This window comes from Grus americana, chromosome 2 (genome assembly GCF_028858705.1).
Source record: "Grus americana isolate bGruAme1 chromosome 2, bGruAme1.mat, whole genome shotgun sequence".
Classification (NCBI taxonomy): Eukaryota; Metazoa; Chordata; class Aves; order Gruiformes; family Gruidae; genus Grus; species Grus americana.
Genome location: NC_072853.1, coordinates 103,755,681 through 103,770,490, shown reverse-complemented (window position 1 = coordinate 103,770,490; position 14,810 = coordinate 103,755,681). Strand labels below are relative to the sequence as shown.

Here is a 14,810-nt window from a genome sequence, read left to right as displayed (position 1 = left end):
TCACACTTTTGATGCAGCCCAGGATATGGTTGGCTTTCTGGGCTGTGAGCACACATTGCTGGCTCATGTCCAGCTTTTCATCCACCAGTACCCCAAGTCCTTCTGCTCAGGGCTGCTCTCAATCCCTTCATCCCCCAGCCTGTTGCCTGGGGTTGCCCCGACCAAGGTGCAGGACCTTGCACAATTTTTAACACAATTGGCCACATTGGACTTTCAGTTTGGGGCTTGAAAAGACTGAGGAGCAGCAGGTGCAAACAAGAATATACTGTTCCTTTTAATTAGTCATTTTATGTGCACACAGCTAGCCAGCTGAACTTGGACCTCTTGAAGGCATTGATGACGAATTGCATATTGACAGTTTCAAGATGGGACATTAAAAATATTTTAAAACATTTGGCCTAAAATGCCTGAGTAATGGATAACAAATTGCAAGTGGAAATTTGGCTAATTGCCCTAGATGAATTTCACTCAGAGCCTGCATCTCAGGTAGTCTTTATGGGGGCAAAAACTGAAACGTGAAGGATGCTCAAGAGTTTTATGACGGACTCATACCATGCCACTACATTGAAGTCATTGGTATCTGGGGTGGTTTGCATGCCTCTCACCTCTGAATCTTGGTCTAGCTTTCTTGCTTTGTAGGATACTTCATAGCAAGGCTTTATTTTTGAGCTTTAACTCTTCTCTTCGAACTACATCGTTCAGATCCTCTCTGCTGGAAAACAGATGCATCCTCTAGTGCCCAATCTCACATATCAGAACATAAAGAATATATTTATAAGATACTCTGTTCTGAAAATGCTTGGATGTAATTTCTGAGGCAGGATTCTCACTTGTTAACACTGGAAGAACCTGTTCCCAATATTGCAGCCCACATGCTGCTCAGAAAAAGTTTCTTTGAGCTGTGTCAAAATTTCACAAAAGACTTGAAGGTGTGTCATTTCAACCCAGTGGGGAAATCTCACATTGTTTACACCTCATTGCCTCAAGACCACTATTATTATTCATAGCCCCCTCACATTCAAAATTGCACATAAACCCTCACAAAGCCATGAGCTTAGCTTAAAAATCAGCAGGTATATTTGTTGGTGCTGTGTTTTTTTACAGTACAGCCAAGACATGCTTTCAAACTTTGCCTCACAACCTAAAGGAGTTCAGAAAAAAATTTACATTTTCTTAAAGTGCAAATTGAAATTCTTGTAGTTAGAAGAGTCCAGAAACCACAGTTTTAAATGGAAAGAGGGTTGGTAATAGTCGGCTTTGCAGCAGAAGTGCATCACAAGAGTTGTGCAGCTATATTTACAGATACAAATGTATTAAATTATACTGATTAGCTAAATATCTTCCAAGAAAGCTAAGCGAATGTCATGAGAGCTACAAGCACTAAGCCTTCAATGTCACATCAGGAAACTCTTACCAATGAAGGTATTTTCTCCTTTGTGCTCTCCAGGTTTCCAAATACTGCATGCTTCCACAACGATCCAGAAGACAATCCTGAATTAGTTCTGAATTCCTACTACTCATCCAGGAAGTGATCCATAACAGCTTCCAGAGATGCCAGAGAGCACCTCTTCAGGCAGCATGAACTCCTTGGAGGGCTTCAGGATTCACATCAAGAGAGCCATGGCAGCTTCCACTGGGCAGGAGCTGCCCCTTTGGGAGCCCTGTGGTGTCTTGCAGTCCTTCGCAGCACTACTCCTAGACAAAGACTACAAGCAGTGGAGGGATCCAAAAAAAGCAATGCATTTTTTGCCCCTATTACCTAGACCTGGATGAGGGCACAGGGTGATGAAGCATGCAGCTCATGCTGACAGTGGGGGCTCGCTTCACCCAAACCCCAACAGTGACCAGAGCACAGGGGCCATTTGCACGTCCCTACTCTGGGGTTGTTCCAGGGTAGTTGCAGCCCAGGGTAACCAAGGTGCAGCTCAGTTACTGGTCCTCTCCTGCGCAGGCAGCATTTTCAGTGTTTGCTCTCTGAAAGCAGCAGTTATTTCTGCATTGCTGCTCATGTCATGGTGCGTGCTGCATTTGTAGCAAAGCGCTGTGGCCAGGGTTTGCTCTTTGAACATCTTAAATTTTCAGCACACAGCTGCTGCTTCCCAGTTACAGAGCACTTGGGTTGTCTTCATGCTAACCCACTGGCAGTAGACACAAGAGGAAGTTACTTGGTGTGCCCATGTGGAGAGTTAGTTTAGCTGAGAGAGGGACGTGGCACAGAGGCGTGTGAAATCTATTAACTCTGAATAAGCAAAGAGCAGCTGAAGGCTGCAGGCAGTACCATAATGAGGTAAATGATATAAGCTGGGGATAAACCAGGAATTACTCACGGACTTATTCCTCAGCACTTCCACTGTGGCTGTTAGTGCCTTGGCTGCACAGATGTCAAATGCAGGCAATTAAAATGAAAGTTATGTAAGGCCACAGCTGAAATTAACCCCTCCTGTGCGGCAGTTTGCACCCGTCAGCAGGCAGAGGGCATGCAGATGAGCAGAGCCACCTGCCTGTAATGAAGCAAGTGGGGGGCCTCTGCTCAGTGGCCTGTGCATGGGCTTCTGTTCAAGTTCCAAGGACAGGAATAGGTGCCGGGCTGGTACAGTCTCACTGAGCTGCAAGCAGCCCCAGGCACGAGCTGTAAAGGACTATTTCTACTCTGATGAACTGCTGTTTTGCCACTTTCCCTCCCCTTATAGACTGATGGCCCTCTCATGTAAGGAAACAGTCCTTGTTCACCTTGCCAGATTTCTTGTCCTCCTCCGTGTCCTGAAAAGCATCCCAGGTTTGCAACATGCAGACATCTGTGTTGTGATGTCTTATCAATGTGTGTGGGTACAGAGTGGAGGAGTGGGGTGTGTGCTCTGTATTTCCCCAGAAAAACACAGTTTGTGCAGACAGGCTGTTTCAGATCACAACCTTATAACCTTTTAGAATAACACCAGCATCGCAAAATTGCAGCGCTAAATCCAATGCACATCTCGGGGCCATCAGGAATAGTTGTAGATTGTACCATGAGCTGGGAAAATGACCGACTGATACCTTTGTGTGCCTGATGGTTAAGCATAGCCTCTGTTGTGAGAGATGAGTTCTGGCAACGGATGACTTTTAGACTGTTGAGTTTCCTTTCTTTTTCCATCCCACAGCCCACCTAGGGCCTGGTTTCACCTCCTTAGCTGCATTCTGAATTTTAAAAAGGAAGAGACATTTAAAGCACAATGCAAAAACAAAGTGCCAAAAAGTGGCTTGAATTGCTGACAGGAGGAGCCAGCTGCGGGGGAAGATGTGAATGTTTCATGAAAACAAACTGAAACACCATTTCCAACAGTGAGGGAAAAGCAATGGTCAGTGAAGCAGATGGATGCTGAAGACCCACAGCTGTTGCTCTGAGATATGCTCAGAGGTGGCACTGCTTCCTCGGGCAGCCCCTGGAGGGAGAGCCAAGGAGGATGTTGGCTGATGGCTGTGTCCTGTGGAGTCAGCATGGGGCTGCTGTGCACGTGGGTCCCATGGTAGGGCTCCTCTGTGGTCTCAGAGGATGTCTGAGAACTTGGATCCAAGGACAGAAAGTAAAAAAACAGGGAAATAAAATGGAGCATTCTTCATTTGGTATTTAATGTCAAGGAAAAGAAAGCTTTTCTGTGGGTTGCAGCTATAAGATTAGGAGAGACAAAGTTGAATTATTAAAACATTTATTCACCCAAGTACGTGTTGAGCTCTCTGTGGACCAAATGCATCCACTTAATTGAAACAGAGAACTTCCCAAGGACCATTTATATTGGCACTGACACATTTAATACTTATGTCCTGAAGGGGTCATACATATCCATAGTGGTAAATCGGAAAAGATAAAAAGCTTTTCCAACTTCTTGCTGTACTCCCTGCCAAAAAGCACCGGTGCTTGGTCTGAAGGCAGCATGATGAGGAGGAGGCTGTTGCTTACGGGCTTTGCTGCTGACAGTTGATCAATAGCAATGGTAGGTTGTGCTTTAGTGAAAACAGCTTGCCTATTGTGAAAGAGTGACAACATCCAAAATCTGACAGACAAGGCAGGCAAACATTCTTGGGGACTTAGAGATGTTGGTCTCCTGTAGGGAAGGGAAAGGGAGGAGGACGCAGCCCTTCTGAGGGTCCTTGGCCAGGGTTTCTCCCTTATGGTTCCTGTGAGCAGAGACCTGCCACTGCACTTCACTTTTTCAAGACTTTCTGTGGCAGATATGGAAGGGGCAGAGGAGAAACTGCATCACTCATGTCCCACAGCAAACTTAAGAGGAAGTTTTGTTAAACCTACGTGGCTTTGCAATACAGTTACTGCCTGCCAGCTCTGGTAAGGGTTTGGCTCAGGAAGAGAGCAGTGGTGACTCAGGAGGAAGGCCTGGCTTCATTCCCCTTCCCAATCTCCTGGCAAGACACACTGACTCACAGAGGACTGCTCAGTGGAAGAGGGCAGCACATAGCAAGCTGTGGACACAGTTGTCCATCCCACAGGTATGGTAGCAAAATACACTTTTCTTACCTGTGGTGTTACAGGTTAGCATCTGCTCTACCTTTAAAGCGCCTCTACACCTACCCAATGCCTAAATCAGTCTAGCTTCTTTTGGGACGGAGATATTTAAAAGTGCCACACATGCTTATATCTACCAGATGTGGCTCCTTGCCTTGTCAGGAAACAGAATTAGGACAGAGGGTGGAAAGAACAAAGAATTCATCACAGGGACAACATCCTCTGCCATGGGAGCTCTGTCTCACGTGGGTGGCTTGGCTTCATTAATGTGGCAACACAGGCGTGAGACCTGCAGAGGTGAGAGAACTCCAGGGGGTATAAAAAGTGCCAGTGCATATCAGCAATGAGGAGTAATGTGAACACATCAAACCTGTCCTCCGCTCAGTGCACACTCTACAGACTCTGGGTTAAAATCAGCCCCCATCTTGCCAAGTAAATGATCTTAGTGCTCTGGGGTTGGGGTATATGAGCAACCCCATCATGCCCTGGGATCAGACCAAAGGTCATCTCTGGTCCTCCAGCAAAATGAGAAAGTGAAGAAGAACAAGAAGTGTGGAAGGGATAATTGGCTGTACCAGAAACAGAGGTTGTGCAAAACAAGGCCTTGGCTTTTATCTCATCTCTTTCTCCACAGTTCTAGCAATCCTGCATTCCAAGTGCTTGGCATCCTTCTCAAACTTTGTTCCCATATGAAAGTGTCAAGTGGCTCAAAAAAACCATCACACATATATATTAAAATCCACACTCTCCTTAATATGTGGTAGGGAATTCTCCAGTACAGTGGCTAGTATTGGACTTGGAAGACACCAGGCTTCTGGCAATCATTCATTCAAAACTTTCAGCTCTTGAAGAAATCCAAGAGTGAGGACCACACCTGCCTTATGCCTCCTCTGTCTTAGCCAGCATGGAACAGTTAAGGAGCTTCTATGACATGCGCAACAGCAATCATGGTCCTTGTGCTTATTCTTTTCCCCTTGCACATCCCCTCAAAAAAAAACCCCCAAACCCATCTTTTTACAGTGAAGGTGACTGAGCACAGGCTGTGGAGTCTCCATCATTGGAGATATCCAAAACCTGACTGGACATCGTCCTGGGCAACCAACTGTAAGGCGACTCTCCCTGTTTGAGCAGGGGATTGGGCTAGATGACCTCCAGAGGTCCCTTCCCACCTCAGCCATTCTGTGATTCTGTTAATTTCTCTGTTTATAGGCATGTATTGATGACAACAGACTCACTTTCTTTTTCCTTAGAGGAGAAAGATCACAAGGGTACACGTGGGCCCAGTGGAGATACAAGAAAGCAGCTGGCCTAGCTCTCAGGGAAAATGACCTTACAACTGCTGGGAATGATCCAGCTGAGATTTACACGGGTGCCCAGACCAGAAGAAAAGGTGAGTTTCTCCACTTATAGTTTGGAGCTGTATGACACTGAGAAATAACGTTTCCCTAGATGAAAGATGTTCCTGCGTCCACATGGAAGCACTCACACCCTGACTACAGAAAGGCAGTGGTTTCACTTATCTGTACTATTTGTTACTACTCTATTACAGTAGCTCATCTATATAAAATAAAACCAGTTAAAGACTCTTAATTAAAACAACTCTGGTAGCTACTTTCCCTGAAAGAAACTGACACTTACCTGGACGGGTTTTGTGAGGCCTCCAGCACCTCACAAAGGTAATGACTGTGTGTGCAACAGGTGGAGCACCAGGTCATTCATCCTCCTGCTGTTCCTGAGCAGGACTACCTTTCAATACTTAAAGGGGGCTATAAGAAAGATGGGACAGACATTTTAGGAGGGCCTGTTGTGATAGGACAAGGGATAATGGTGTTAAACTAAAAGAGGTAGATTCAGACTAGATATAAGGAAGACATTTTTTACAATGAGGGTGGTGAAACACTGGAACAGTTTGCCAAGAGAGGTGGTAGATGCCCCATCCCTGGAAACATTCAGGGTCAGGCTGGATGGGGCTCTGAGCAACCTGATCTAGTCGAAGATGTCCCTGCTTATTGCAGGGGGGTTGGACTAGATGACCTTCCTATCCAAACTATTCTATGATTCTATACCTTACCTGTGTGGCCGTGTCCAAGAGCCGCCTCTGTATCTGCTGTGTTCAAGGTTGGGGAACACGAGGCTTGTGCTGGGCCAGCAGCTGGGAGAGCAGCAGCAAGCCAGGATGAGAAGGACCTTGTTGATGGAGCTGTGCTGGGAGAGGAAACCTTACATCTAGTGCTGGTTTTGGTATTTTTACAGGGAAATCAGATAGATGATGGGATTGCAAGGAGAGGCACTGCATAAGCTGCATATTCTTTTGGCGTCCTTTAGATAAGGAGGAGAAAGGCTGGTATAATCAGAGCAATATGATAAAATAACAACTATCAATGATGTGTGAGTAGGAAGGAGGACCTCATTAGAAAGAAAGTGCAGAAAAAACCCAGCCACGTCAACAGGAAGAGTCTAGGGTATGCAGCTGCAGCAAACCAGTCTGCTGTAGGTGATGCTGGCTGGGGGATCAGCTACTGCTGCCTCCTGTTCCTCAGAGAGGAGGCTGTGCTGGGTGCTGGGCTCCAAACACTTCTGAAATTACAACAGAAGGTGGTACTGGATAGGAAAAAAAAAATGTATAAAAAACTTGTGTGCAGGTAGTGAGAAGTGGGACCTACTGGATAAAGACAGTGATGGGAAAATGTTGCTTTGGTGATGGAATTGGGCACTGTGGTGGGTTGAGCCTGGCTGGGGGCCAGGTGCCCACCAGAGCCGCTCTCTCACTCCCCTCACTCACCAAACAGGGGAGAAAAGGCATAACGAAATGCTTGTGGGTCGAGATAAGGACAGGGAGAGATCACTCACTAATTATTGTCACGAGCAAAACAGACCAAACTTAGAGAGGGAATTCATCTAATTTATTACTAAGCAAAACAGAGTAGAGGAATGAGAAATAAAATCAACTCTTAAAACACCACACCTCCCCCCACCCCTCCCATCTTCCCGGGCTCAACTTCACTCCTGGCTTCAACCTTCCCCCCCTCAGCGGCACAGGGGGACGGGGAGTGGGGGTTACGGTCAGTTCATCACATGGTGTTTCTGCCGCTTCTTCATCCTCAGGGGGAGGACTCCTCTCATCGTTCCCCTGCTCCAGCATGGAGTCCCTCTCACGGGGTGCAGACCTTCAGGAGCAAACTGCTCCAGCATGGGTCCCCCATGGGGTCACAAGTCCTGCCAGCAAACCTGCCCTGGTGTGGGCTCCCCTCTGCACGGGTCCACCGGTCCGGCCAGGAACTTGCTCCAGCGTGGGCTTCCCACGGGCCGCAGCCTCCTTCAGGTGCCTCCACCTGCTCCGGCGTGGGGTCCTCCACGGGCTGCAGGTGGAATCTCTGCACCCCCTCATCCTTCCTCCATGGGCTGCAGGGGGACAGCCTGCTTCACCATGGCCTTCACCACGGGCTGCAGGGGAATCTCTGCTCTGGCACCTGGAGCTCCTCCTCCCCCTCCATCTGCACTGACCTTGGTGTCTGCAGAGTTTCTTACATCTTCTCACTCCTCTCTCCGGCTGCAAAAGCTCTCGCTGTTTTTTTCCCTTCTTAAATATGTTATCACAGAGGCGCTGATTGGCTTGGCCTTGGCCAGCGGCGGGCCCGTCTTAGAGCCGGCTGGCATTGGCTCTGTCAGACACAGGGGGAGCTTCTAGCAGCTTCTCACAGAAGCCACCCCTGTAGCCCCCCCGCTACCAAAACCCTGCCACGCAAACCCAACACAGGCACACGATGCCTAGGGTTCACTGAAGAGCACAAGTAAAGGAGACAAACCAAGATGAGGTGTGGACTGGCCCACAGTATACATGAACTTGAATTGGACAAGGAAAAGAAAGAGGATTTGCAGGCTCTGCTGAGGAGAGAAGCAAAAGAAATAATGCAAAGCCTACCTCCTATTTTAACTTTTGTATCACGTTAACACACCTGGTTTTTTTGTGGTATTAATTTGACTTGAAGGCTTAGCTACCAGGGAACATTTCTACTTACAAAAATAATAATCTGTTTTTAAGAACTTCTATGTGTGCTTTTGCTTTTTAATTAAAAATGATTCATGAATGTTTTCCTTTTGGCTAAGCCTGATTTAATAATTTATGGGAGACTTCTCATGCTGAATTTTCAGCTACATGAAAAGATTCACTTCCTTAACAGGACCACTATATATTCCTTCTCCAACTTGTGATCTACTGCAATGTTCACTGTAGTAAAATTAGGCAGAGCTGAGAAATCTTTAGGTACAGCTCCAGGTTTGCGTATGTGGATTTTCACACGCTTCTAAGACAGTCACCTATTCTGCGAGCAGTAGTGCCAAGAAGGAAACTTGAGTCTTTCCACCCTCCGCAGAGGATGTTACTATCTAACACTGAGAAGACTTGAGGGCCCACTCCACATATGCACAAAACCTGACAGTGAAAGCATTTGCATGCTTGGAGTTTTTCACATCTCAGCGCTAAGCGACACTCTTCCCTTGTCTTCTCCTCTCCCCAGCACATGAACAAAGAGAAAAGCTTGGCCACTACCCGATGCTTTTTGCTTTTATCAAGAGTCCCACTACATCCCCTACACAGAGCTGTGATGCCTTCCTGTTCTTTTAAAAACTGCTGAGGGCAAATCGAGACAGAACAAGTAAAACTGCTGGTCTTTAAATTGAAGTCACTGCTCTTACTTGTTCTTAAACAACCATCAGACCTTAGGAGACGTCATTCCCAGACAGCAGCAATAGTACACACTCCAAAAGCTTAATGAAGCAAGGTGTGCTGTATGCCCCTTCTGTGCTCATTTCCATGCCTGATACCCCATCAGAAACCAGCACTGCCCAATAAGTTCAACAGCCTCGGTGGGAGTCTGGTCTTTGCCTCTGCTCTGAGAGCCCTTCCTGGCAGCAGGTCCTTGCTAGCTAACGTACAGAAGTGGGTCAAGATAGGATAAAACAACTAGTCAAAAGATGTGGGTGACTTAATATTGAGTTAAAAGCCATTTCACAAAGCACATTTGTTGCCTTTCCTAGGATGCTCCTGCATCTTGAAAAAAGCATAAGTTAGTGGGAGTGAGTGACAACTTTATACATCAAGACTTCTTGCTGGCAGGTTAGCCAGGGCATTTAACTTATCATCTACTAAGTTTTCAGTTCCCACTTCTCTCTCCTGCCCATGCAGAGAGAGAGGCTGGTGACCAGTTCACTGGATACAGCTACCGGAATGAGCAGGAGTTTACTTCAGGACAGAAAGCAGGCTCAATGCCTTCTGGGTTGCTCTGGCAGTGAGCCATGGCTTGATGCCTCTCAAACCCCCCTGTACGAGGTCCCCCCCCACCAAGGATTGGAGAGCAGGCGTCGTTAGAGCTACCTGAATAATTAATGTCAAAATAAGAATTGTCTATGTCATCAGGGTTGTTAGAGAACTGCTTGGCTTTAATTCTGGCAACACGCTGCCTGCTCCCGGGGCCTGTGTGTGCAGTACCAATGGTAGGTTTTTGCAGGTCCCGTAGAGGCAGAGGAGCCTTCACTGGCACCAGACCCCTAAAGAGATGCAGCTCTCAGCCTGGTGGAGAGCCCTCACTTGGTGTTTACACAGGGGTCCAGATGATATTGGGTCTAGTGGAGTGCTGATCACTTTTAGGACTCCTGACCAGACACACACACCACCAGTTAAAGCGAAAGCATCAGCCATAAAATAAAACTGGGAAGAGGATACAGCCTTTCACACCAAAAAGCTTCTCAAACTTTACATGTATGGAATCACTCCATGAGCGCTACAAGACAGCTGCTGTGCCGGGGACACAGCATCCAACAAGCAGCTTGAACCAAGGCAGAACACTGCTGAGCTAACAGCAACCTACCCAGTTTTGCTCGTTGGCTGTTTACATTCAGAGCTTGAATGCTGCCACTGAGCTGCGTGACTGGCAGAGATCACCAGCCAGAACGAATCTCTGCTGAAATTTGTGCTGTCAAGTCATTTGCAGCATCACGGTAACCCGAAAAGTTGGTATTATTTCAAATTATTTCAACTGGGTTTAATTTTAAAAAACCCACAAAACATACCCCACAACCCCTGAAATTTTAATATTTAATTGCAAGGAGTCATCCTCTGATAGCTGGGGAGGCTGCATTTAACTTGCGGAAAAAAAAAGTATTTTGACTTCCCATTTTAAAAGCATTAGTCTTTTTCTTCTGTTATACAATGCAACTCACTTGGAGACATCCTGCTTGTTTTCATGGAGAGCTACAGCAGGCAGGTCAGTGTAGACTTCAGTTATGTGGTTACTGTGTAAATGTCTTGGAAGTTTAACATTTTCCCACAGAAAACACTATTTTTGTCTTGTCAATGCTGACCTTGCATTCTGAAGTGGAAAAGCAGTATTAATCTGAAAAGATTCTCCTATTTTCTCAGTCTTCCTTTTATTGCCATTATGAAGCTTTGAAAACTAGGCTGTTATTTGTAAACCAGCTGAGATTCTATTGAAATATTCTCTCTGCTTTACTGCTAAGTGGCAAAATTAAGTATTTCTGCACTAGAAAGTACTTCCTTTTAGCCATGACATCTGAATTAATGAGCCTTCTTTTGTGAACATGTTTTAAAAGGATCTGTCTCTCCAGTTGCTAACAAACCATGGTTGTAGCCTCAGAAATTCAGTACCAGAACAGTAACTCTTATGGTGTCTTCAGAGGCCAAAGAGACCTGAGAAAATGTCAGAATGTAAGAGTTCACATACCAAAGAAAAGGGAATCTTCTGAGCCAGTGTTTCTCTTCTCTGCCTCAGTTACCTGCCTGAATCTACAAATTTGCACTTGCTTTCAATGTTTTTCATTATTTTCATGCAGAGTAAAGGAAAGATAACACGGAAAGGTGCCTCGTATTTGATGGAAGCCAATGAACAGGAAAGGGAAACAAAGCATACAAAATGAATTTTTATTAAATGAAAGAAAATCTGTTTTTGTGGGTCAAATACGAAATAGAATATACAAAAACTTTACATCAGATCTCTTCTCAAAGAAATTAAATCCTATCTAGACTCGAAGTAGCACTCGTTCTTTCCAAGACAACACGAATGGGTGAATATGCTTCTTATGGCAGTACAGGATCACACAGTATGCTGTGCTAAATTTCTGGTTACAGAGAAGAAAAGTTAAAAATCTAAACAATGTCCCTAAAGAACCCAACTATTCCACAAAGTAACTTAAAAAGATGAGTTTTGATCATTATGTATTCTCTTAGAAACAAATGACAGGTGGGTCAAGTGCAGAGTTCACAAAGCTTGCATATCACATTCTCTGTTTCTATACAAATATAAACTGTTCTTTTTTATTTTAAAAATCCTTTTATATTTGATAGCATTTATTTGTGGAAAAGGATGACCAATTCATCAGGTTCCTGCTGTACTACTCAGACAATTCCATCTCCTTTATCTCCTCCTTTTTTTTGAGGACCTTTACCCATAAACCATAGACTGCAATAGTTTTAAAAAGTTGCTGTATGTTTAATCACAAATCTTTGTATCACTCTCCTGTATATGAAAGTTCTGCAGAGTTCCTAACATGTCTTTGGCATAGCACACCAAGTCCCATTTAATACTTTTTTTGTTTAAAAAAGTATATTTTCCTTTAGTAAAACACCTTAAAAACATCTATTTCCGATTTTGTAAAATAATGTGTCACCTCTTGTGTTGCTTTGCAAAATATACACACACATTTTGGAAAAACATTGAGTACTGACATAAGGGACTCATCTGAAGTCCGATCTGCTTATGAGAAGTAAAATATAATTACAAATTCCGTCTTCTGCATGTCACATGAAGTCGTTCAATTCAGCTTCAAGTGCTGCTGCCATTTCATCCGCTTCAGAACTGCTTCCTTCCTCATCTTCATTGCTGGATTCTTTACTGGATTCACTGGCAGCATCATCTTCATCCAGTTTGCGCTTGTGACCCCTGGAAGGGCAGACAGAGATAATGTCCATGAATTGAGGTATCTCATTGCTTATCAACACAGACCACTATTTTACAGGAGAAAAAATTGGGGCTAAAGGACTCAACTTTTATTCAGGTCTGGACAAAAAGTACAGCACTTGCTTTTAAATGAACAAACAGTAGTTAGTTGACACAATCGAATTTTTAATTGCTGTTATTTACTGTCAGCTGTAGGTACAAACAACAAAGTACTGTTAATTTCATTTCACCCATTCTTCTGAACAAGGAATGAAAACAAAGTATAAGACTGTTTGAAAATAACGAGTTGATTTATTTTCCTCTACATCCCCAAAAGAAGAAATCTATCATATGAACGTGAGATTACCAAAATGCATTGTATGCTGTTATATGATTTTGAAATAGTCAAGTTTCTGCTATTTTATAAAAATAAAACCTTAACTGATTAACCAAATCTCACTGCACCAGCCTCTACACTTTCATGCTTCCAAACATAGGGGTCTTGTTCTTCCCTTTTACGTCTCTTTGGATTAGTACTGCCAGGCTGAACAACACATTTCTTAGCATCTCTGGGGAGTTAACCAGTTTCAACAGGAAGCTGATGCACATCATACCCTGCTGAAAGAATCATGTTCCTGGTTGTGAAAGATCTCCAAGGAAAATCTAACGCTTCAACTGAGACACAGCCATAAGCAAAAGAATCTGGATTTGTGGAATCCTAAAATCTTTTCTCCTTGCCAAAAGGGAATTTTATATCAGACATGTACTTCTGAGACAAAAATAAAGTTGAGACTTCGCATTGCGTAGAATTCATAACGAGCTGTAGAAACACCTTCAAAATCCTTCCTTGATCATTTGATCAAATTTCAAGCAGAAAAACATATGTCCTTTACATTTCTAGGTGGGGTTTCATTAAGAAAAGAATGCATCCACTTGCAATCATGAAAAATTAATAAAATGGTCTTTTATGTTTTAGCAAAAAGCAGTAATTTAACAATGGCCCCTTCGGAGAGTATAGAGAAGTAGCACATAGCAAGACAGACCTCCAATAAATACTGACTTGAACTATGTATTTCCAAAAGAAATAAATGCAAAGATTAACAGTCAAACTTGGGAGCTTGTAAGCAACACTGAAATACAAAGCAGTTTTTATTTATACATACATTCTTCTCGCCATTTACCCCGAAACATTAATTATCAGGAGCCCAGCCTGCTTGATTTGTAGGCTGGTCGAGTGACAACTGACCTCCCCTTTCTCAGCTTCTCAGGGAGATGGACAAGATAGGCTCTGAAGTCAGGAGGGGAGTCCGAATCAAAATGGGAAGCGAGCAGTACCATCTTACCCTGTTTTTCCTCTCTGCTGCACCAGTGGGACCAAAAGATGCACTGCGGCTGCTTTGCTGAGCGCTTCCTCACAGGGATGCTAGGTGGGTTTCTCTGTGCAGTATAGGCTAGTAGGAGTAATACTCCAGGGAGGTAAGGCTGAAGCCCTGGGATTCAGTCTGGGGTCTAAATCCCTAACAAGGAAAAATGGGACGAGGTGGAAGCATTTCCTGAGTATTTTGCTATTGAAACTCAAATGTGGCCTGCTAAGGGAGTTAAAGGGCACGAAATGCAGCCAAATACATGATAAAAATCCATTTCTCAGGCATAACACTGGTTTCCACGCAGCCTGCGTTAGCGTGCAGTTTGGACAAGGAAGCACTCAGACTAAAAATGCCCAGTTGGAAGAAATCTTAGCACATTTCCATTAAAAGCTATACAAATGAATGGAGCTTGAGTTTCACTTGCTCACTTCATGATGATTTCAGCCTTCAGAGATACAGCACTACTTTAGGCATTAATGATCCTTAGCTAGATAAATGCTAATTGGGAATTAAAGAAAGCTGAAAGAGTCTTACTCAGCAAAATAAGAAAAAAGTTGTGCGTATTTAACAAGTAGTGGATAAGAAGTACACACGTAGCGCTAACCGAGAAATAAAGATTAATAAGGACATGGAGGGAATCTATAGCACAATGTTCACAGATGAAAACATTCGTATTCATCTGTTTGTAACACTGCATCTATGGAAACTGATGGCATGTACTAACTGAAAAAAATAAATTGAAAAATAATCAGTCCAACAGCTATATTTTACACATATGAAACACATACACACAGCCGCAGATGATGTATTAAAGAATGTGGCAGGACAAACAGGTTTTTAGAGCCAGCCCAGATACTGTGTGTTTGCTGGGACCTAAATCAACAGCAAAGATCCTATAGAAAAAAGGTCTATGAAGAAACAATATCTCACTGCCAGCTGATTATTTCTTAAAAGTGAGGAACAGTTCATTACTAAAAAATTGAGGCAATGACTAGA

General features: G+C 44.2%; 1 protein-coding gene across 1 annotated transcript in view; it reads right to left on the bottom strand.

Annotated features, from left to right (window-relative positions):
- Window positions 1–11,426: 11,426 nt before the first annotated feature.
- Window positions 11,427–14,810, bottom strand: part of CTDP1 (CTD phosphatase subunit 1) — a 117,699-nt gene continuing 114,315 nt past the window's right edge. The window contains exon 13 of the mRNA XM_054814847.1: window positions 11,427–12,450. Coding sequence (XP_054670822.1) covers window positions 12,309–12,450 — 142 coding nt within the window. The 3' untranslated portion in view covers window positions 11,427–12,308. The remainder of the gene's footprint in view (window positions 12,451–14,810) is intronic.